At 45.1% G+C, this 24,589-nt stretch overlaps 1 protein-coding gene across 1 annotated transcript in view; it reads left to right on the top strand.

Moving 5' to 3' along the window:
• Positions 1-276: 276 nt before the first annotated feature.
• Positions 277-24,589, top strand: part of sgsm3 (small G protein signaling modulator 3) — a 37,844-nt gene continuing 13,531 nt past the window's right edge. Inside the window, exons 1-8 of the mRNA XM_056583258.1 lie at positions 277-581; positions 8,265-8,355; positions 14,573-14,658; positions 16,977-17,037; positions 18,674-18,921; positions 19,155-19,262; positions 19,490-19,633; positions 20,700-20,895. Of these exons, the coding sequence (XP_056439233.1) occupies positions 8,349-8,355; positions 14,573-14,658; positions 16,977-17,037; positions 18,674-18,921; positions 19,155-19,262; positions 19,490-19,633; positions 20,700-20,895 (850 nt within the window). The 5' untranslated portion in view covers positions 277-581; positions 8,265-8,348. The remainder of the gene's footprint in view (positions 582-8,264; positions 8,356-14,572; positions 14,659-16,976; positions 17,038-18,673; positions 18,922-19,154; positions 19,263-19,489; positions 19,634-20,699; positions 20,896-24,589) is intronic.

The following is a 24,589-nucleotide window of genomic DNA, read 5'->3' as shown; positions in this document are numbered from 1 at the left end:
GGGGGGGGAACTAATTAAAAAGTATTTAATAATCAATAAATGCTGGCGTTAAATTGTTGGCGCTAAAACACTTAATTGAATGAATATTGCATTAATTATCAATCATTGATTGATTGATTGAAAGCATCCGAATCAATGACGAAGATAACAAGGACGCGCCCCCGTGTGCTGACGTCATTCGTTGCTTTTCCTCGCGGAAGGATTCGTGAGAAAAAAGTTCAGTTCCGGGATCGTGATCAGCCGCTGGACGCACTACTGACGGTGATAAAGTAGTGCGGCAACCATCCGGAGCGCCTCAGGGCACAGGGATACACGGATTGTGGTAATAAAGCTCTGCGTACCGGAGCGCGTCAGGGCGGAGGGATACACGGGAGTGCAGTGATAAAGTAGTGCGAACCGGAGCGCGTAGCGCGTCAGGGCGGAGGGATACACTGGGTGTGTAGCAGGTGCGTGACGCAAACAGGAGATAACCTGCTCCCTGCATTAAGGCTTACGGAGTAGCGGACAACACAGACCCTCTCTATCCCTAGAACGAGCCGCCTCCGCTGCACCCTGACCGGCTACAGTGACGGGATGAGCCGGTGAGTCCCGTTTTCTGCCATTTCGTTAATGTGGTGCAGCTATTCCGGAGCTAGCGCTAGCCTGTGGCTAACAACTGATAACATGGTGGACAGGTGACGACAGTAGCATCATAACAGCTGCTACAGCACCCCAGGGTGCTGGTGGGCTCTGTGATGATGTCGGCATACAATAGTAGATGTATTATTGTGTGTGTGTGTGTGTGTGTGTGTGTGTGTGTGTGTGTGTGTGTGTGTGTGTGTGTGTGTGTGTGTGTGTGTGTGTGTGTGTGTGTGTGTGTGTGTGTGTGTGTGTGTTGATGTGGGGATGTGGGGATGTGTGTGTATGTACGAGCCACCACACCCATCCTTAAATAAAGTTAATGCCAGACCACTTCCTCCCTGGCTCCTGGCTGAGTCACCTGTTGCAGTTCAGCACCCCCCCAGCCGCGCTGGATAGATGAGGTCTGAGAGGACCGGCCTCTAACACAGTCAGAGCAGTCTCTGTTACAAAGAGCCAATAGATTATGGTTATTTCATGGGGTTCCTGCTAGTGTTTCACAGCATCATCCCCCCCCCCCCCCCCCCCCCAGACACTTCTGCTCACAGTGTGACTCGACTGGGACTGAGTTTGGTGTATGACACGTGGCGCAGTCTCTCCCTCCCTCCCTCTAGCACACAAACACAACAACAGGGAAAGTGTGTGTGTGTGTGTGTGTGTGTGTGTGTGTGTGTGTGTGTGTGTGTGTGTGTGTGTGTGTGTGTGTGTGTGTGTGTGTGTGTGTGTGTGTGTGTGTGTGTGTGTGTGTGTGGAGCATGACTCACTGATGTCGTCGTGACTGTGAGGGTTAGTGGAGGGGGGGGGGGGGTTGACTGATTGAGACGTGTGTTGTGTGTAGTGTATAGAGGGCAGGGGTAAGGCTAGTGGACTCCCAGCCCAAAAGGTACTGGGTTTGATTCCCTGCTGTCTGCAGTAGGTATCCTTCAGAAAGACGCCTTACTAGACATACCAGTTACCTGCCTGGTGTGAAGTAGTCCATGATTGTGTTCTCCAGCGCTCCAAACGGTGCAACAAACAAACTGAATCTTGCATAGTATCCACAGTTTGTTCATGCATCAGAATTCGTGGCGAATTGCTGTTGATAAAGCGAGCGCCGGCCTGATGTTTGTTTACCTCCAGCTCTGCCAAGTACTGCAGGGAATCCGGGGTGTTTGTGCTGGCTTCAGGACGCCTGTTTGATTAAGGGACAGGCTTCTTATCAGGGAGCAGTGAGGCTAGGTCAACAACCATCTGGCTTCACAATGTTTAAATGGACCTTTCCTGACAGCCTAATTCTCTCCAAGCGCCATGGCTCACTATTTGCCTCTAGTTGCCAACTGAAGATGACACGGAGCCCCTGTAAACATTATGGTGGGATGCAGATACCTGTAGGCCTCGCCTCTCTACCTGTAGGCCTCGCCTCTCTACCTGTAGGCCTCGCCTCTCTACCTGTAGGCCTCGCCTCTCTACCTGTAGGACTCGCCCCTCTACCTGTAGGTCCGCCCCTCTACCTGTAGGCCCGCCCCTCTACCTGTAGGCCTGCCCCTCTACCTGTAGGCCCCACCCCTCTACTTGTCGGCCAAACCCCTCTACCTGTGGGCCACACCCCTCTACCTGCTAATTAATCAAAATGCATTGGAAATAATCAAACAAGCTTTGGTTTATTTACGCATTTTTTTTATATTCAATTGCACTCCGAACAAAAGGCTAATGTAAACGTTGTGATTAGGGAAGGGCATGATTAATCGACGATCGACTAATTGATTGTTAAGAAATTCGTCGATTACGTAATTTTTACATCGATTAAAATGCAGTGTGCAGTTAAACATTTTACCACACGGGGGCAATATTACAATTTGCGGCTCCTCCCCCGCAATAAACATCCCGCTTTGAACGGTGAACTCTTTACGCCTAGCAGCTAGGGTTGCCGCGGTATACGGTATTACCGGTGTTGAGGCCAACACCGATTATTATTTTTATTTATTTTTTGTAATAAAAAACAAATTCAGTAAAAATGAATAATATAATTAAGAACATTTAAATGTGTAGAATAGGCCACAGTTCTGCTCTGTGCGGGAGAATTGGCGCGCCGAGAATTGACGCGCTTCCTTACAAGACCAGTAACCATAGCAACACCGGTAAACAAACCCAGAGAAGCCCAATCCCTACGTGAGCTCCCCACGCTACGGCCATCCGGAGGCGCACAGAGCTTTTGGCCGTGATATTATGATATATAAAATTAAATTATATTATACTATTATATATAGAACGTTATAAGACGCCGAGAATTGGCGCGCTGCCAGCCGCTGTCACCGAGGGTGAGAGGAGAGTTGACGGAGAAGATGGCGATTGACCTATAGTTTCAAAGTTAATACCGTTTATACCGGTAATACCGGTGTTGACACGAGCGTATTACTCGGTGTGAAAATGTCCACATCGCGGCAACCCTACTAGCAGCTATAAAAAGCTATAAAAACTATAAAAACTACAAAATGACTATTAATGCAGGCTATGTGGAAAATGCGCCGACTTTGGCTCAGCCTGGCTCCGCCCTCTTCAGCTACGTAGCTAGGATGGCTGCCGTTGAGTACGAAAAGTGTACATCGCCACACACTTCGCGATTTGACCGTTTTCAGTACACTTATTTTCGCCCGATCTGAATCGAACGTATTCAAACTTAGACTAGTAAGTACGGATAGTATGGATATTGGAACACAGCGATGTAATCATGAAGCGGATGAGGTCACGGCGAAGTCTGGTGTGGGACTATTATGATTGAAAAAATGACTTATTGGGGAGCACTATAGGCCTACCACTCAAGGCGAGGTTAGGATCGAAGCAGAAATAAAGAACTTTCTGAGCCCCTGGATTGTGGAAAGTTGTTCCCCCGCCTTGCCAAGTTAGCACGGAGGTATTTGTGCATCATGCAACGTCGGCCCCCCTCAGAGCGGGTGTTTTCGGCGACTGGACTGACGGTCACCAGTAGGGATGGGCAAAATGATTATTTTCCGGGAACTAGTTATTTCAGTTCAGTTCACTATAACGATTCGTTTATTTGATTCGGTCGTTTTGATTTGTTCATTACGTCAGATTACGACTTAAAAAAAAAAAATATATATATATATATATTTTGTCATGGGTCCGGACAGGACCGTCAAGACCGCGGTCCGCCATTTGGAGATGCCTGCTATATAGAATAACCGAACGTCCCACCAATATTTATACCACTTGCTTACTCTCTATATTTCATTCATGGTTTTACATTTATAATTCTATTTTACTTTACATTTAATTCTTCATTGTTCAGGCATTACAGAACTTCCATGGTCATAAATAAAAAATACGAACTGCAGTTTAATTTCTTTGTTTGTTCTTAAATTGACGTAGAATGGAGCAAAGGTGTCGAATGGTATGACCCAAGATACGTCAGACAGAGAAAGCGCATATTCGACGGTACCGCCTTGTCATTTGTTTACCCAGGTGCCATGGCAACACCATTGCTACCTCTCATTGGCTGAATCTTTGAGAACGTTGTAGACTCAATCAATATAAGTCGCGGGGAGACGGAGCTCTGTTCGTTTGTATATTTTATTTACGTGACCATATTTTTGGTTTATGTTAAAAAAAAAGAATCAAAGAACCAGTTCTTCTTGTTTTGGGGAACCAGTTCTTGTCGTTCACGTTCGGGATTCGTTCGTTGTAACGAATCGGTCGCGACCGACTCATCCCTAGTCACCAGGGTGCGGTCGCGTCTGACCCCAGAGCATGTCAACATGCTCATCTTTCTGAACAAAAATCCGTAGACTGGTTGGTTAAGTTATAACATGATTGGTTTTTTGATATTATTATTGTCATTATTTTGGGAAGAATCTAGGGTTGTGTTTATTTTTAGTTATGTGTATGAGCACCGGCTTCGAGCTGCATGCTCCGTTGCTTAGAGCAGAGTAGCGCAAAACTATTGAACGGATCTGGTTTAACTGAGTTGTTCATCTAATAATAAAGATCCCAATGAGGAAAACACGCTGCATTTGTATTTTCATTTATTTTGTAAGATAATTGTAATTTTTTATTTTAATGTAAATTATTAACAATTAATGGACTAATTGATCGTTAATTCTCCCGACGATCGACTAAGACAACTTAATCGAATGCCCATCCCTAGTTGTGATTCAGCACAGCAGAGAAGCCGTCACAACAGAGATGCACACCCATACCCACAACACGCATGACCCAGTCAACACACACCACCACCCAGTCCACACACCACACAACACCATACAGTCCACACACCACCCAGTCCACACACATCACCACACAGTCCACACACCACCACCCAGTCCACAAGCCCAACACATAGCACCACGCTTCCTGCCGCCACAGAGGCGGGCTAATGATCTTAAATCTGGCAGAGCGGCTCTCACCATGATGTATCACTAGGGGTGTAAATCTCTGGTTTCATCACGATACGATATTATATCGATTCATTGGACAACAATACGATATTTGCCGATATCAAAAGTCTGCCGCGATACGATACGATACGATTTGATTCAGGGGCATGCGATCGATATGAGACGATATCATATGCCCATTTAACACAACCTCTTACAATCACATCAACTCACATCAACTTAATTATAATTTCATCATTTTATTTCTTTGCTCTTCCGGATATTTAAAACAAAAACAATCCATTTTTAATACAAATAATAAAGTGCCACATAATTGCATTTAAGTGCCAAAGGTTTTTTATGGCTTAAATTAAAGAGCCTGTAATGATCTTTCATTTTGAACGTAGACCATTCCCAACCGATCTGTGTGGATAGTTTTCTTCTAAAAACAAAACATCCCTCGGAATCATCTTGGCTGTAAAGATAAGCCGTCCGTGTTGCCAGATTGGGCACATTTTTCAGCCCGATTTGGCTACTATTAATCACGTTAGGCTGGAAAAACGGGACGTATGCCCAATCTGGCAACACAAAACGAAACTAGACATCCTCGCGCTCACACATGTGCTCGCTGTTGCTTAACCGGTGAATGGATACGAGCGGCTTGGCGCTTTGCGCAGAAATAGTTTCACAAACACCCGCGAAAGGAGATATATAATAATAAAAGCGTGTAATACAGCGATATGCATCGATGTTTGGGCGTTGCATCGATGCAGCTGGATCGTTCGCCAATCAATCGATGTATCGATCTACATCGATGTATCGTTACACCCCTATGTATCACGGTGGTGTGAATCATCGCAGCAGCAGGCGTGCAGTGCTCAGCGCAGCTTTTGGACTTAGAAGAGATGAGGAATCAATTTGAGGTTTGGAGTGAAGTCAGGAGGCACGAGGCACAGGGAGAGGCAGGGGGGAGACGGGAGGCTCTGAGTGGAGAATCACACAGCTGAAGTCAACACCTGGAGTACACAGTGTTTACACACCCACGGGGAGGGTGGAACCAAAGAGAGTTAATAAACATTTGGATTAGTGTGTGTGTGTCACACTGACTTCTCATATAGAAGTCAGAACTTCGCCATGGCTACCGTCGTCATTCACTCCTTGCCACCCTTACGAGGTTGTTTATCGCCATGGTGATGAGGGAAGGGATGACCATTGGCTCAGGGGGAGTCTGTTAACAAGTGCGTCTCTGTAAAACCTGGAGCAAAGACCGCGGAGGTGGGGTCAACTGCCGTCCATTAGCTGGTGTTCAAGAGGAATCACAGTTTTATGAGAAACAGCCGACGCTCAGTGGGTTAATTAGCAGGCAGAGGGAGCCTGGGTATGGTTGTTGGCATGTGGGCCAACAAGCAGGCTGTGGTGTTTAACGCAGCGCCGTTAACTGAGTTTTGTCCCACGGTGTAGTAGGGCTGGGCGATATATCGAATATATGCGATGTATCGCGAGATGTTCTCCAGGGGATGTATAAAATGCCCATATCGCGAACATCGAATATAAATTGGGACGCAATGTTTCTTTTTGCCACCGCCGGCATACTCGTTGTGCTTTCACGCGACGGGGCGACAAGATCTCATACAAAGTGAACGTAGAGACGCGTATCTGCCAATCAGCGTTCAACAGCGTGGCCACTGAGTGACATGTGTAACGTAACAGCCAACCAGCGTTCAACCGTCAAACTCGGTGCAGTGCAGTCCGGGGTGAACTGCAGCACGGAGGAGAAAGTGATTGTTGCCGTTTGCGACTCCCGGAGCTCTATATATAATAATATATAATATAATATAATTGGTTATATAATATCACGGATAAAAGCTCTGTGCGCATCCTGATGGCCGTAGCGTGGGGAGCTCTCATAGGGATTGGGCTTCTCGGGTTTTTTTAACGCACAGCGTTCCCTTCTCTCGCTATTTCCGGTGGCTCTCTAAACTCACTCCCCCCGCCCATTGCGAGTCCACGAGATTCTCATGGACGCGCGTGTGTGACGTAGTCTGGAAGGCGCGCTGCTGTAGGTGCGTGTACCTCCGACCGGTGAGTGAGAACAGCCAGAAAGAGAAAAAAGGATGGAAACTGAGGATTTGGTTTCGAAAAAGAATAGCACTGGATCCTTCGTCTGGCAGTGTATATATAATAATTATTATTCAAACTGTTAATAAATAATTAACGGTTTGAATAAATGCTGTGTTGGTAAATCTAACTTGCTGTGATTTTCCTTTTCTTATGTGCAAGTTCTAAATTGTTCCAATAGAAAGCACTGATGAGTTTAAACAATATGTTGTTTCATGTAATCTACATGCAGACTTATGTTTCAGTAATACTAGAATTATTACTGACGTAACATTATGCCAGACATGGTTGAATCGAGCATTTATGATGTGCTCTAGAGGAGATTCAAAATATATTGAGATATATATCGTGTATCGAGATAGAGTAAAAAAATATCGAGATATTCATTTTGGCCCATATCGCCCAGCCCTACGGTGTAGTCATATGGGACCGGGGGGTTCTCTGGATCTTAAGGGTTCTCTGTATGGCCAGTTTGGGAAATATGTGTTGACTATTGAGGCCACGTTTACACGTAGCAGGGTATTTATAGAAACGAATATTTCCCCCCATCCGTTTTCAAAAATAACATTGTGCACACACCATCGTTTTCAAAAAAAGGTGTCGTTTACATCGAAACGCATAAATACGCCGTTGAGCGCCATTATGGAGTGGCGAAGTCACGCCCCTTCCGGTAGAGCTCATGGGACCTATGAGATCGAAGTGTTGACGTCAGAAACTGGTGCCCTGGGTGTCTGACCTCATCATACCAGAGCACACAATCAAATCTCACAGAGACAAAAGACTGACTGATCCCTACTAGAGATGGCCTGTTTCTATATTTATCTGTACTAAACAAGGCTGGAGTCATATGGTTAGGATATCTGCTGTTACTGCCACAACAGAACCCTCTGTTCATCTTTCTGTTCATCTCGCTCGCTTTCTGTGGATTCTTCGATTATTGAGAATGAGATTTAGATTTTCCTTCTTGATGTTCATCACCTTTCAAACAAAAAGCTGATATTGTTGATCGATTTATGTTTTAGGACAACTGATAAACTGTCTTCGATTGCCACTCACACGAACGCATCCCATTAACTGGAATTTTTCTCCTACCTGACATTGACACTCATTAGTACTGTTCCTGTATTTCCTCCTGGCTCCACCCTCCGGTCTCTGCAGTGTGGGCTGTGTCTGCTGATCTCTGTTCCTCCAGTGCAGCATTCTCCCTGCCAGAGGTTGCCCATCAGCCTGCCAGCCAGCAGTATGTCAGGTAATTACCACACCTCTGCACAGTGGCGCTGAATTATTCATTCAATCAACATTTTACTTGGAAGCATTTTCCATGGGACACTGGCTCAAGCCCCGAATGTTTACTGAATCGCCTCAGGACCTTTTTATTATTGAACCTTTGACAAAAATACAAACACAAATTTCCCACGGATCTATTGATTTGTGTTTCTAGTAATGCATGAAAGCCCTAAAAAATAATCCAACATTGATTAAAAACCAAAGTATATTCTGGGTCTTCTGTGTGTCATGACTCTGCAATGAGTGTACAATATCAAATGAAATGGATGGCTCGTCGCTTGGCAACGAGATGCGGGGTGCTCCTCTGTTTGAGCGACTCGTGATTGAAAGGCTACTTTATAACATATTTAATTTATTAATTCACATTTTTGTTCAGTTTAAACTGTGACAATATTCTTATGAACTATGGACACTGTCAAATCTGAGTTGGTGGAATTTAAAAGCCATTCTGCAACAAGTTAAGGAGGTTTATTCTCTGCTGGGGTCACTGCGTATCCAAATCCACCGAGACGCAGTTACACCAGAGTGGACCATCTGAAGCTTCATCACGCTTGCCAGACAGTTGACTTATCACCCGAACAACTGGATTTCATACCAAAAACTCTGATAAAAAAGACAATACGGAGGAAAAGTGGATTGAGAGGAGGAATTAGGAACAGGATTAGGAGACGAGGAAGGTAAGCTACCGTTACCTGCTGTCACTTTGTCAAATGTGCGATCACTGCGTAATAAGATGGATGAGCCTGCGGCCCTGGTTAAAGTTGATTCTGACTACCGAAATACAAGTTTATTCTGTTTCACTGAAACATGGCTAACTGAATACATTGCAGTAGGCTTAGATGGCTTCAAATTCATACGCTTTGCCCGGGACACAGAAAGAACAGGGAAATCAATTGAGGGCGGTCTATGCATGGCTGTAAATGACAGATGGGCAACGGATTTCACAGTGCGTGAGAGGCACTGCTCACACCACTACGAAATCATGACAGTGTCTTTTCATCCCCACTATCTTCCCCGTGAATTTCAACAACTGACTGTAATTCTTGTTTATGTCCCTGGCCCGGACAACGCGCTAGCAGCAGAGCGCATTTTAGAATGCTACAACAATGCCGTCTCCAGGGCAACTGACCAGCCTGTATTTTTGCTTGGAGATTTCAACAGCTGTGACGTCATCGCACTTCTCCCAAATTAGAGCAATATGTGACATCTCCAACACGTTTGGACAGGACGCTCGATTTATGTCTAGGAAACATTCCTGGTGCATATGTATCAAAGCCCCACCCTGCCCTTGGGTCGTCAGATCATAATGTAATTTTACTACTGCCTAAGTATAGACAAAAATTAAAAACACACAAAATCCTGACCAAAACCATCAAGGTCTGGAATAATGATTCTGTAGAAAAGCTGAGAGGATGTTTTGAGTTTACGGACCGGGGAATATTCGTCAAAGCATGCAATGGTGACCTAAACATGCTGAATGAATCCATATGCTCTTACCTCTCATTTTGTGCTGATAGTGTTATTCCAACCAAACAGATCAAGCACTATGCCAACTACAAGCCGTGGGCAACCAGAGAACTCAAACACTGTCTCAATTTGAAAAAAATAGCTTTTATTCAAGGAGACAAACAATGTGTCAAAGACCTCACAAGGGAACTGAAGCAGAAGACCAAGTTAGCCAAGATCAAATACAAGGACAAAATGGAGAACAAGTTCACCAGTGGAGATGTGAGGGATGCCTGGAAGAGTCTGAACACCATGATGGGCAGAACTCCGAATGCTGCCAAGATACAATGCCCAGACCCTGTTGCCTTTGCTGAAGAACTAAACACCTTCTATGCCAGATTCAACAGCACTGGTTCTGTGGAGGATGGAGTCACATACAACTACCCCTCTGATTCCATCTGTGTAGAGGAGAAGAGGGTTGTTTCAATCTTTACCCGTCTCCAGTCTACAAAAACTCCCAGACCAGACAAGCTGAAGGGACGGATATTGAAGGAGTGTGCAACCCAGCTAGGTGGTGTGATGACACAACTCTTTCAGCTATTTCTGGATGCCAGCTTTGTTCCCAGGGCATGGAAGGAGACTACCATCATTCCTGTTCCTAAAAAGCCTCATGCCAAAGCCCTGAACGATTTCCGACCTGTGGCACTCACCTCTATCCAACAATAGAGAGAGTTGTTGCAGAGGAACTCACCACCATGGTTGGAGAAAGTCTGGATCCATTGCAGTTTGCCTATAAACCAAGACGGGGTGTGGAGGATGCCATTCTAGCTCTCCTGGACACACTGACAAGGCACCTTGACTCCCAACACTCCTTTGTCAGGATTCTATCCATGGATTTTTCATCAGCCTTCAACACATTAAATATCAACACACTTCTACATCACCTTCAGCAGCTACAAGTCAACCCAAAACTGATGCTCTAGATTAAGGTGTTCTTGATGAACAGACCCCAGCATGTGAGCGTGCAAGGTGGGACATCTACTAACACCATTTTAAATACAGGAGTCCCACAAGGATGTGTCTTGTCACCAATTTTCTCTTCTATATACACAAATGAGATCACCTGCAAGATCAATGGAGTAAAACTATTTAAATAGGCTCATGACATGGCGTTGGTGGCCAACCTGACAGACGAGCACACCCTGTCCACTTACAGGCAGTTTGTCAGCACCATGGCCCTGTGGTTCAAGGAGAGCTCACTGCAACTAAACATCAGCAAGACCAAAGAACTGTGTTGCCATAGGTGCTGGGCACCCGAAAACCCACATCCACTCTCCACACCTTTAAGACTGGAGGGGCAAGTGGTTGAACAGGTTAAGCATTTCAAGTACCATGGCACCCAGATTGACCACCGCCTGTCCTTCAACTAGCACGTAGACAGAGTTGACAAAAAAGCCCAACAACGCATGTGTCTCCTGAGGAAGCTGAAAGGGTTCGATGTCAGAAAGTACATTTTATTAAAGGTTTAACCCATTTAAGCCGGGAAAGCATTGCCGCTGTTCTACCTTTAAAGCCGGGGGCGCTGTTGCGTCATTCTACCTTTAAGGACGGGAAAGCGTTTGCGTCGTTTTTCTGTATAAGGGGGGTTTTTGCCCAAAGTGTCGGCCTCTGGGCCAATGAAATGCATCAAAATAGACACATATAGGTGTCAACTTGTTCCTCGTGAGTTTAGTTCAGAAATTTCTTCAAGCAAGTATGGCGGAATTTGAGACTGAAGACTTTTCTGACGGTAGCGATTTCGAGGAGTTTCTCGGCTTCGAAGATGTTGATGAGGCCGAGTACTTTGACGAATACGAACCGATTGACCGGGAATTATGGTTAAGGCACATGTTCGTGAATGACGACGAGGAAGAAGAAGTATGGAATGGGGCTATGGGAATGGGGCTGCTTGTGTTGCCGGTGCGAAGAGATTACTGGCGACAGAGTAAGAATCTCTTTCGGACGCAATTCGCCAGAAATATGTCCCGGGACAGATTTGCGGCCAGCTGGAGGCAAGGACAATAGTAATACTTATTGATTGGGATGATGCTGTAATAAGTAATTACTACAGTTTATATGTAAGAGATGTATTACTGTCCCGGAGATTCGTAAAGCACCCGGGTGCGTAAAACCAGATAAGCTTCTCTGGAATGTCACTTATACTTATCAATAGTAATACTTATTGATTGTGATGATGCTGTAATAAGAAATTACGACAGTTTACATGTAAGAGATGTATTACTGTCCCGGAGATGCGTAAAGCACCCGTAAAACCAGATAAGCTTCTCTGGAATGTCACCAGTGGCGTAACAAGGCAACGACGGGCCCGTATGCAGGATGTTCAAGGCTCTTCCAAAGAATAGAGCTTCTTTGGAGTTTCACACCTAACTGCGATCTCCAGAACAATAAGGCCTAGGCTACTATACATTCCCAAATTATAGCCTGTAACTTTTAATTACGCTATTTCTTAGGATGGAATGCAATTGTATTTGTATTATGCATAATACTTTTATTCAGTAGTCATCACATACAAGTGCATGTAATTTAAAACGCAGACTGTTTACAGTTTTAGTCCCAGTCTGTTCCCCTTCCCATTTGTTATTATATACTTTATTACTTTCTTATATACTTATTTCACTTTATTATACTTTATTTTTTTTACTGTTTTGTGCTGTTCCTGCACTTTTACATATTTTTTTTACTTTTTTATTTACTTTTCTACCTGTATGTAAATATTGTAAATATTTGTAAATAAAAACTCCAATTTCCCATGAAAGCCACAGGTGTCAGCTCTCAAATACATTTTGAATTGTGTTCCTATCTGTTACAGGGGCTGAGAAATCAGTAATTTAGTAGGCGTTGACACAATTGCTGAATTTCTAGAAAAACTTCAGGTTTTGGGGGCTTTTCTGAAATCGCCTATAGGTTTTACAGGCATTTTTTCCAGGCGCTTTAGGCCTAAATGGGTTAACAGACACTGATCGAATCTGTCATCTCCTTCAACATTACATCTTGGTACAGCTTCCTAACGAGCAGAAGCAAGGGAAAACTGGCTAGGATAATTAAGCAGGCAAGCAAGATAACCAGTAGGGTTGCCGCGGTGTGGACAATTTCACACCGAGTAATACACTCGTGTCAACACCGGTATTACCGAGTATAAACGGTTTAAACTTTGAAACTAGGTCAACCGCAATCTTCTCCGTGAACTCTCTTCTCACAATCGGTGACAGCGTCTGGCAGAACGCCAATTCTCGGTAACGGCGTCTTATAACGTTCTATATATAATAGTATGATATAATTGTATGCATAATATCACGACCAAAAGCTCTGTGCGCCTCCGGATGGCCGTAGCGAGGAGAGCTCTCGTAGGGATTGGGCTTCGCGGGGTTTGTTTACCGGCGTTGCTATGGTTACCGGTCTTGTGTGTTCCAAGGGTTTATTTGGTAGCCTATCTATTATTATTATTACATTTTTATTTTCTCTGTGTTGCCGGTGTGCAACACAGAGTAATCGGTGTTGTCCTCAACACCGGTAACACCGGTAACACCGGTAATACTGTATACTGCGGCAACCCTAATTACCAGCATCCAAAGAAAACGGCTTTCAGGCTTGCACACTCAAGCAGTGGAAAGGAAGACCAATTCCATTCTCCTGGATCCCTCCCACCCCCTCCACGGCTGTTTTGAGCTGCTTCCATCAGGCAGAAGATACAGAGTGCCTCTAGCCAAAAAAATTCTCTATACAAAATCCTTCATCCTTCACACACACAACATACTTCTTACACAAGCACCACATACACACAATTAGAGAACACACTGCCTTCAATCAAAGACAATTTTCTAATATGGCAACATGTTGGACAAATAAAGCTTTTGAACTTTTGAACTTCATAAACAACAGACCATGGACAAACGTGTGGATTCATACAAGTTTGCAGTGATCACTGTGACCGTTGGTGTCTGTCTGCTGTCCTCGGGGAAACGACACTGTTTCTGAGGGCTTTCTCTAGAAACATCTTATTGATTGACGGCAGGGACAGCCCCTCCCCTGACCTCATGAGACAGATGGCTACGGTGAGATGCAGGCACATTGAAGCCACACACATCATAGGAGGACACTTGAATCAGTTTGACTGAGGCCTTTGGACTCATAGTGCCATGTGTTAGTTCATTTTCTGTCGTGGAAACACTAATCATAGTACACAATTATCAACAAATGATAATAACCTTGTTTATATAATTAGTTCTACAATTATAATGAATTAGTATATGTTCCCCTTGGATATAGAGATGCCTCTCTCACTGAAAGGTGTTAAGATAGTAGGATATCCACTGTAGCCACAAAGTCCGATACTGAGGCCAATCCACTGACTTCTATGTAGATTCCTTAAGCTGTCTTGCAGCCTTGCAGACGTGTCCACTTCAGCAGTAGTGTGTTGCACTCTCCACGATGGTCCCTCCCCCTCAACCTTTGTTTCCCTTATTTTAACCCCACAATGCAAACGTTTTCCCTTTTAAGAATCATGTTCACCAGTTGTCTCACTGAATGTATTCTTGGTAACTTTTCTGCCTGTACTGTTCCATGATCATGCTCTAAATTTAAATAAAGATGCTGGCCGAAGTGTCCTAAAAATTGGTTAGTCGTCATCATGTAGCATGTCTTACATCTTAGTTTATGTTTACCTCCTGATCCAGGCAGTTACACCCCGGCCCCGGGGGGCCCATTCTCAGCCCTCACGCCCAGCATGTGGCCCCAGGACATTCTGGCCAGGTACCACCAGGTAAGCAGCTGTTTTATTCATGAACCCAGAGGCTGCTGGACGAATCAGGTCAATTAACATAACGTCAGGAAACTGGAATATGGGCATGGTGCTTTGATGTGCATCAGAGTACAAATATATTTGAGGATAGGTTATTTATGATGCAGGGAGTATAGAAAGGAATTCTATCGACTGACAGCAAGCCAACAGCCTTAGAAGAAACTGCTTATGGTTTTCATTCCAAGTATGTTATACACTGGTTCTAAAGGGCTGTTGTGTATTCAGGGTTTTTGAACAACCAGACAGCAGTCAGCGTTCTGCGGTCAGATTGACATCCTCCAGTGGTATTGGCTGTGCACACGGCTGCTGTCCCAGCCAGCAAAGAGCTTCCAGCGAGGGCCAATCGTTCAATACTGTGAATTGTCTTTGAATGGTATCTCAGGGGTTAATCTAAACCGGGAAAGAGGGGCGCTGCGCCTCCTTGTTTCAACCCAGCGCCTCCTTGTCGAAAATTTTAAATTACTTAAAAAAAAAATAAATAAATAAATAAATAAATTACTTAAAATCTCCGGGAATGGAGAGCGAGCGAGCAAGACCGCGCACAGGAGACAGACGTGCTCCTAACCGCGTTCGCATCTGTGTAGCGAGCGCGCAGCACAACAGAGAGGGATCTAGAAACTGCATGAGGCAGTGTGCACGTGAGCCTCAGGCGCCTCCTGATTGGCCTGGATCGGTAAGTCAACCAATCAGTTTACAGTGTAGGCGGGCTTTTATCTCTTCTCCCGAACCAAATTTATCAGTTCAGTGAATCTGAGAGTGTCTGAGAAGAAAGAAAATATAGCGTATATACGTGTTTTTTTTTCTATATACATTACTGTATGTAATGTTCTGCATCTATGGTAACTTAGCCATTTTGAGTAATTTGGCCTTACTATACGAGTCAACATACTGGTCCTTCACAAGCCTCAGAATGATCACATTTCTACCTCAAATTTTCAAAAGCTCCGCACTGAATTTTTTCTAGAAAAACTCCTGGTATCTGATCATCAATAAATGAAATGACGGACTGATGATGATAGCCACTTTAATATTGCATTAGGAAGATATGCCCTTCATGATAAGAATGTGAGGTTTGAGACGTCCGAGGAAAACTAGTTGGAGTCCATACTTTAAAGGTGTATTTGATCTAATGGACTGACCCTTAGTCGGATCAGCTATGACGTTACTCTGAATGCTGAATGGACTTTATTTATAGAGCGCTTTTCTAACCAGTGGCCACTCAAAGCGCTTTACAATACTGCCTCATATTCACCCATTCATGAACACATTCACACACTGACGGCGGAGTCGACCACGCAGGGGGTCAGCCAGCTCGTCGGGAGCAGTCGGGGTGAGGCGTCTTCCTTTGGGACACCTCGACACTCAGCTAGGAGGAGCCCGGGTTCGAACTAGCGACCTTCCGCTTCCAAGTCAACCCGCCCCCTACTCGGCATTCTGAAGCGTATATTAGGTGTCAAATTCCACAGGATTATCAGGAGGATGCATTCCTCCGTTCCGCCCAGCTTTTCGCCCTGATGTGGTGGCCAGCAGAGACGTAAACTTGATACCTCCACAAAGTCCTCTGCCTCAAAATGATGTTTGTATTAAAGTAATCCTGAGGTGTGACGGAGGCCGGTCAGGGGAACCGGACGGTGAGTCACTGGGTGGAGTTTAGCAACAGGATGGGATATCTCAGGCCGGCTTTGTCTACAATCAGCGGTGAGGTTCCCCACTGATAGGTGGTGCCTGAAAGAGGATTAACACAGAAAAATCATGAATGACCCCTACCTGCTCCTGGTACATTATACGTAGACTTTATAACTCTAGAGGAACAGTGTGTCAGTCATTCTCTGCTCAAGATGAAAAGATTATATAACAATCTATGCAGAATAATTTTATTTCCATAGATGTGTAAATGGTAGTGTACGGACAATACATGTGGTATATCCTACATTTGTTGTGACTATAATATTATTTCATAATGATGGATAATTTGATAGTTTTAATGGCTCAATGATGGGCCATTAAAACATACAGTAATGTATAATTGAAAAAGCAATGACATGGAGATCTGCTGCTCTCCCTGAGATACAATGAAATGTAATTTTATTATTCATTAATCCCAGAGAGACGATACAGTGTCACTCACAGCATAACATTTAGAGATCTGCCATCCCGTCTGATGAGAGGCCTGTCTCCCAAGCCATGAGCCCACACCAGGCCTCTCTCCCCAGTTAGTGTTTATCTGCACCAACCTGTCAAACTGTTATCTCCACCAACCTGTCTCACTGTCTCCACAGAAGGACTCGTCAGAGGGAGCAGAACGCTATGATGAGTTTGGATTTAAGATTGAGAAACGAGGTAATGTACACACTCACACACGCCTGCAGACACACACTCACACACACTCTCTCACTCTCTCGCAGGCAGGCACGCGCATGCAGCGACGCGTGCATGCAGCGACGTGTGCATGCAAACACTATGGAGTTAGAATCATGCCAAAACCCCGCACACACGCAAAACGTGTTTTGCTCACGCATAACGATTCACACGCACACAAAACGTGTTTTACTCACGCACAATGATTCACACGCACGCTCAGTGTGGTTTGCATATACAAAACATCATTCACAAACTAATGCATTTTGCTTCAGAAACAAATACAGTATGTTTTATACAAAGTACAAAAAAAAAATCCTTCAAGTACACAAAACAATTCTACAAGTACGGAACACGAAAGCTGCACGTGGATCGGAATGCATTTGCGCACGGATCGGAATGCATTTGCGCACGGATCAGCAAGGAGGAAAATTAGTGCCAAAAGTCACGTGACAAATAAATGTCCTGTGATTCACACTACACAACAGCAGGTGGCGCCGTTGAGTCAGTTTAAGGGCGATCTTTCTTTCTCCCCAAAATCTTTATTTGATGCCGGCCAACCGTGTGTGGACTCTATGGAAAGCCAAGAAGGCCACTAACTGGCCCTAGAATGGCGCGGTAAAAGTGCTAAACCGTACGGAATCCGTCACGTGTCTTTTGGCACTAATTTTCTGCCTTGCTGATCCGTTCGCAAATGCATTCCGATCCGTGCACAAATGCATTCCGGTCCACGCGCAGCTTTCGTGTTCCGTACTTGTAGAATTGTTTTATGTACTTGAAGGATTTTTTTTGTACTTTGTGTAAAACATACTGTATTTGTTTCTGAAGCAAAATGCATTAGTTTGTGAATGATGTTTTGTATTTGCAAACCACACTGAGCGTGTGTGTGAATCATTGTGCGTGAGTAAGACACGTTTTGTGTGCGTGTGAATCGTTATGCGTGAGCAAAACACGTTTTGCGTGAGTGCAGGGTTTTGGCATGATTCTAACTCCATAAAACACGCGCACGCACACGGCAATAAGTCGCCCTTAAAGAGCAAATTGTTATTCAGAACTTCTAGAGGCAAAGTAATACAACATTTACATAAAGGCTGATCTGGAGGGAGGGACTGTAATTTGAAAAACAGCTTAAATTGTTCAGTCACGGAATGTCAATTTTCTACACGCAGCCTGAAACCCACTCTGACACACTGTGTAAAGTCTATTTTATGAGTGTAGTTTAGCATAATTGGGTGTACGGCTATTTGCAGTTTGTTTGAATATCAGCTGAAAGTTTCACTGACTTTTCCAGTTCTCATGTTGTTCCCTCGACTTCAACACGGAACCGCAGGCACCGCTGAGCTCCAGTGTCTTTCATTAACCTACTGCTCAGTCTCTACTGTACACCATAGTTATAATGGAATCACCAAATACCTCTCAGTCTCACAGCCTTACTCCTACCCCACTGTACATATTCACCAAATACCCCTCAGTCACAGCCTGACCCCTACCCCACCGTACATATTCACCAAACACCTCACTCTACTATTGACATGTTGATTCCAATACGACAGACCTGAAGCGATCTATAACCGTAACCCAAAATGAAAACCAGTCCAACCCCCCTCCCCTCCCCCAGAGGGCTCGCAGCAGCCAGGCAGCGAGCGCCCCCTCCAGATTGGGGACCCCCAGCAGCGTTCGGGTGGAGACGGGTCCCCCCACAGCGAGGACCCCCAGCAGCGGCTGCGCTGGCAGGCCCACCTGGAGTTCACCCACAACCACGCGGTGGGTGACCTCACCTGGGACGTCATCGCCCCCGACCTGCCCCGCTCCGACCGCCTCCGCTCCCTGGTGCTGGGGGGCATCCCACACAGCATGAGGCCGCAGGTAGACTCTCACACACACACCTCACAGCATGGGGCCCCAGGTAGAACCCGCCTCACACACCTGTAGTCATTAAAGGCCTCACAGCATGAAGCCCCAGGTGGACCCCGCCCTCACACATCTGTAGTGATTAAACCAACTCGATCAGGAATAGCAGTTTGACCCAGTCCCCTTCCGTGACTCACTAACAACCCAAAGCGCTCTCTGCCTGTCTGTCTGGCTGTCTGGCTGTCCAGCTGTGGATGCGTTTCTCTGGGGCCCTCCAGAAGAAGAGGACCTCAGAGATCTCCTACAAAGAGATTGTCAAGAACGGCTCCAACGAAGACTCCAGCACGTCCAAACAGGTACCACGCTATGTAGCGCCATGTAGCGCTATGTAGCTGCTAACTTTAGCAAACAGGTTGACATTCAACCTGTCTTTATTTGTAATACAGACGTGTTCCTCCAAAGAGTCATTAGGGTGCAGGTAGGGGCTGGATGTCTCTCATATGAGAACGCTCCTGCTGCGGACACTGGGAAAGTGTCTGCAGTAGATTGACCCACCGATTGACCTCCGACCCCGTGCCCCCAGATAGAGAAGGACCTGCTGAGGACCATGCCCTCCAACGCCTGCTTCACGGCCCTGGGCAGCGTGGGGGTCCCCCGGCTCCGGAGGGTGCTGAGGGGGCTGGCCTGGCTCTACCCCGACGTGGGCTACTGCCAGGGCACTGGCATGGTGAGGGCCTGCACACACGCACGCACCTACACAGACCTACGTACACACACAACCACTTCGAACCTGCACATGCACACATACGCACATGCACACACCTACTCACACAACTACGCAAACACACACCACTATGTACGCATACACATACACAAACTTAAACACACCCCTATGTACACTAACCGGCTTGGGGAGTGAACCGCCTCGTTCCAAATAGCACACAAACCGGAGTTTACTAAAGCCAAAACGGCACTTTTAATCAATCATAAAGTATCTTACTACTAAACAGAACAAAAAACCGAACCGAACAAAAAACCGAAACGCGCGTATCTACACGCACACGCGCGCGCGTATCTACACGCACACGCGCGTGCGTATCTACACACACGCGCGTATCTACACACACACACACACGCGCGTATCTACGCATATCTACACACGCATATCTACACACACACGCATATCTACACACACAAACACGTTGTTTGATAAATAATAGTTAATTATTCATTTTGTAATAATGAATTTTAAAGCGATGTCTTAAATCTGGTCTAAATTTTCTTCAACATATTTGCATCAATGTCAACATGCTACATTTATGACGAAATTTCCGACGATGTGGGTATGCGGACTTGTTACAAAGCACACACTGTCACAACAGCTCACCTATCGATCGGGGCCTCATTAAACACGGGGAAATGCTGCACTGCGCCACTCTGTCAAAAAAAAGGGAGGATCCCCTTGCTTAAAGGTGCCTGGCAGTGAGTCTGGCTGCTAGGAACACAACGTGAAGACAACATGAAGACAACGTGAAAACAACATGAACACGACATAAACACAGGTTGAACGCCTGCCACAGCGGGGGCTGACAGGCAAACAAACCTCTCCGCTCCGGCTGATAGAGAGGGTTAATTCAGTACTCTACAGTCAGAGAGTGAGTGGCCCCCAGTGGAAGGGAACCTCTAACCCGGGCTGTTTTAATGGCTTTCTCCTCCAGTGGAGCAGCACAGGGCCAATCACAGTCCTAACCTCCATCGTACTCTGAGCCTTAATTAACCCTACCCACCCCCAGGTGGTGTCGTGCCTGCTGCTGTTCCTGGAGGAGGAGGACGTGCTGTGGATGATGTGCGCTCTGATTGAGGACCTCCTCCCGCCCTCCTACTTCTCCTCCACCCTGCTCGGGGTTCAGACGGACCAGAGGGTCCTCAGGCAGCTGATCGTCCAGTACCTCCCCGCGCTTGACCGCCTTCTGCAGGAGCACGACATTGGTAAGGCCTGGTCCTGGTTAGGGGTTTCCTAGAGGTCCTGGTCCCTGTTAGGGGTCTCCTAGAAGTTCTAGTTCTGGTCCTGGTAATGCTGCCTGTGTGTATCTAACCCTAACCCCTCGTGTCCTGTCACTAGAAGGTCTGTGGTCTGACCGGCCCTGTCTCTTTTTCTCAGAGCTGTCTCAGGGGTTGACACTAAAGGTTGCCCGTTTGCCCAGGGCAACTAAAAGTAATATTTGGGCAAGTTGAGTGGATTTCTGGTTGCCCGAACGGGCAAGTGGATTTTGGGTGGATGTTAATATAAAGGCTATTTATTCAAGTGTTTTTAAAAACTGCAGAACAACCTTTTGTTCCGTAAAATCACACAAAATAGATGTATTTGCAATTGATCAGCACGCTGTCTTCTCCTCTCTCGGACAGCGAGTTAGTAGACTCGCATCGCTTCAGCGTGAATATAGCCCCGCCTTGTGTCACTCACTCGCAGTGCGGTCTCTGGCAGTGATTCAACGGTGTTAGCTAAAGGTTAGCCGACACAGCTAGCATCTCAAGTGCAGCGCCTCCGCGACCGGTTTAAGTAGAGAAGGAAAATGGAGTAGTGATGGAGGAGTGTGTTTTGGAAGTGCTTTGGATTGAGACAAATTACCAAGGAAAATCAAATGCAAGAACACGGTTTTGGGTTTCATAAATGGGTGCATGGGTGCATAAGTGCAGCAATAGCCATCTTTTTCACAAAATTGGACCTTCAAAAACTATATATTATATGAAAGCTGAGCCTCCACTTAGTCCGGCAGTCCAAACCATATCATGCTGTGACTAAATCTCGCAAATAACAATTAAAAGGTTGGGTGTGGGATTTGCGAAACGCCAGCAGATTTTGAAAATGCACAACTGGTCCTACCTCCTCTCCTTCAACGCTGACTCTGACTCCACCCATTCCAAGTACCTGAACGCGCAATCATGCACGAGCGCGAACACAGATGCGCGAGAGCGAGCCAGGCTAGCGTAGGTTATCGTTAAACAACATGGCGAATGGAATTGTCTTCTACTGTTAGGTCCAAATGTGGATTAACTAGTTCCAGTAGCTACCGCAGGATAACAACAAACAGGAGCTTGCTCTGGGTCACGAGCTCTGGGTCACGAGTAGGGATCGACCGATACCGATTTTTTAGCGCCGATACCGATACCGATATTTTTTCATCAGCCTTAGCCGATACGCCGATACCAATTTTCTTGAGCCGATTTTTATTTTTATTTTATTTTTTAAAGAAACATTTATCGAACTTCAATATAAAAAACAATATTTAATAAATAGTAAAAACAGGTGAAGTAGAACAAGTAAGAACAAGTAGATGAACAATATTTAACAAATAGTAAAAACAGGTGAGGTAGAACAAGTAAGAACAAGTAGATGAACAATATTTAACAAATATTAAAAACAGGTGAGGTAGAACAAGTAGAAAAAAAAACGGCGAAAATCAGCCGCGTATCGGCCGATACCGATACACGTAAAAAACGCGAATATCGGCCGATAATATCGGCCGACCGATATATCGGTCGATCCCTAGTCACGAGTACTGCACAAAGGGGTCGCACGCGGGGCGCGGGGGAGGGGGAGTGCAGTACGACCGTTTGATTGACGTACTTACTGTCCAATGCAACTCGGTGGCTGTGGAAATCATTGGCTGGAGTTTTTCGAGCCCTGCCCGTTCCACAGATGATTGACTTATTTCATTTTCCTGTCAGTACTTCTAAATCAGTAGCTGTAAGGGGGTTATGATAAGGATTTCAAGTAATTTTGCAAAAATTGCCAAAAAAGCGAATTCCATACCCAACCTTTAAGAAGAAACGTCCCCTTTTCTTTTAACAACCAAAAAATAAGTTTTATCCTTGTGATTTTTGTCCACAAAGTTGATTCTGATTGCATAAACCACCATAAACAGATAATCCAGTGTCTGGGCCAAATTTTGCAACTAAACATGGTGTTTACATCAGGTTTCTTAGGAAAAAAAAATTGCCTTCATTCAGAGCACGTGTTCTTCAGTGCAATCTAGTGACCATGTGTATTTGCGAGTGTTTGGCTTGGTGTCATTCGATATAATAATATAACTTTAAATAGAGGTGTCAAGTGTCAAATTTTTACGATATCTACATTTATTTGTGTCTCATAGTAAGACAGCGCTACCAACTGATAACGACCAACTGATAATTATTTCAGGTGGAAATGTTATCTTATGCTGTGTTCCATGGCTTTATTTACTTTAACCAAGTATTCTCCACATTGAATATTTCACTTGCACAACAATCTTTCTTTTGGCACCAAGATGACATTATCGCCCTTGCAGTTGTGGAGATATAGCCTACTCTATTTACTTTGGGTATGTTCTTTTCTGCAAACAACGTTTCCCCTGATATCAAAAATGGTATAGAATATCGATATTTTTCCAGGTATAGTATCGAAGTTAGAAAATCCAGTATCATTACTGACAACACTATAAACGTGATTGTGATTTTTCAGTTAGAACTACAAGAACGTGAATGTTAAAAAAATATATATCTTTGCTACTACCGTGGATATTTAGTTATGTACATTTGCATAAAATCATGCAGGTCTAAACATAACTGGGCGATTGCTTTAATAGGTTGCAACGGTGGACTGAAATCACTTCATGGCACGATGTGACAATTCGATAAATAAGTAAACAAAGAGAAGTTTGTTATTTTGTGTGTGGAAGCTAACATTAAAGCTATGGAGTGGCGAAGTCACGCCCCTTCCGGTAGAGCTCATGGGACCTATGAGATCGAAAAATATGAATGGGTGTCAATGGAGAGAAAATAATTATTTTCTGGTCCCAGTCTTTATATGCCCTGGATTACACATATGTTGTTTGTGGATTTAAATAATCATTTCTCATGCAAAGAAAACAAAAAATGTTCGTGAAGAAGTTTGATAATTTTAGGTTTTATGTGAGGCCGCTTTGTGAACTACATCTCTTCGCTGCTCTCGACGCATATGATATACGTCACCACACCCGCCCTTGGAACTCGGCACAGAGATGGCGATCTCTCTGCCCCACTTCACCGCTTTTTCCAAGGGGAGGATAAAAGCATCGAAAGAGGTGAAAACCATTATAAGTCGGGGCATGTGCAGAGTTTCAGTTATGCCGATGGGAAGATTGTCGGTCTTCTCCACGCCAGTCGCAGGGAGCGTGACGTCACATACGAGCCGTGTAGTCTTTCTCGTTGTGTTTTCTCTACAGCCTTTATCTGAACAAATGCACAATAAACGGTCGAACTCTTTGCATGTAATATTATCCTTTAAATCCACAAACAACATATGTGTTATCCAGGGCATATAAAGACTGGGACCAGAAAATAATTATTTTCTCTCCATTGACACCCATTCATATTTTTCGATCTCATAGGTCCCATGAGCCCTACCGGAAAGGGCGTGACTTCGCCACTCCATACTGTACGATGTGAGAGAGCTAGCATGATTTGAAATTAGCTTCTCTTCGGAGTTCCGTTTAACTCCTCCCCCACCCTTCAGGACTCCCTGCCCCCACCCCTCGATACAGAGCCGTGCACGAGCGCTGCTGCTGCTTACGGCTTACTTCAACGGCAGACATTGCGTCACTTTTCAGGCCATTCAACTCCCTCAGCTGTCGCCAATCGCTGAAAAGCTAATCCAATATTTATT

This window comes from Gadus chalcogrammus, chromosome 2 (genome assembly GCF_026213295.1).
Source record: "Gadus chalcogrammus isolate NIFS_2021 chromosome 2, NIFS_Gcha_1.0, whole genome shotgun sequence".
Classification (NCBI taxonomy): Eukaryota; Metazoa; Chordata; class Actinopteri; order Gadiformes; family Gadidae; genus Gadus; species Gadus chalcogrammus.
The sequence above is the reverse complement of the archived record's forward strand: the minus strand, read 5'-3'. Positions and strand labels throughout refer to the sequence as shown.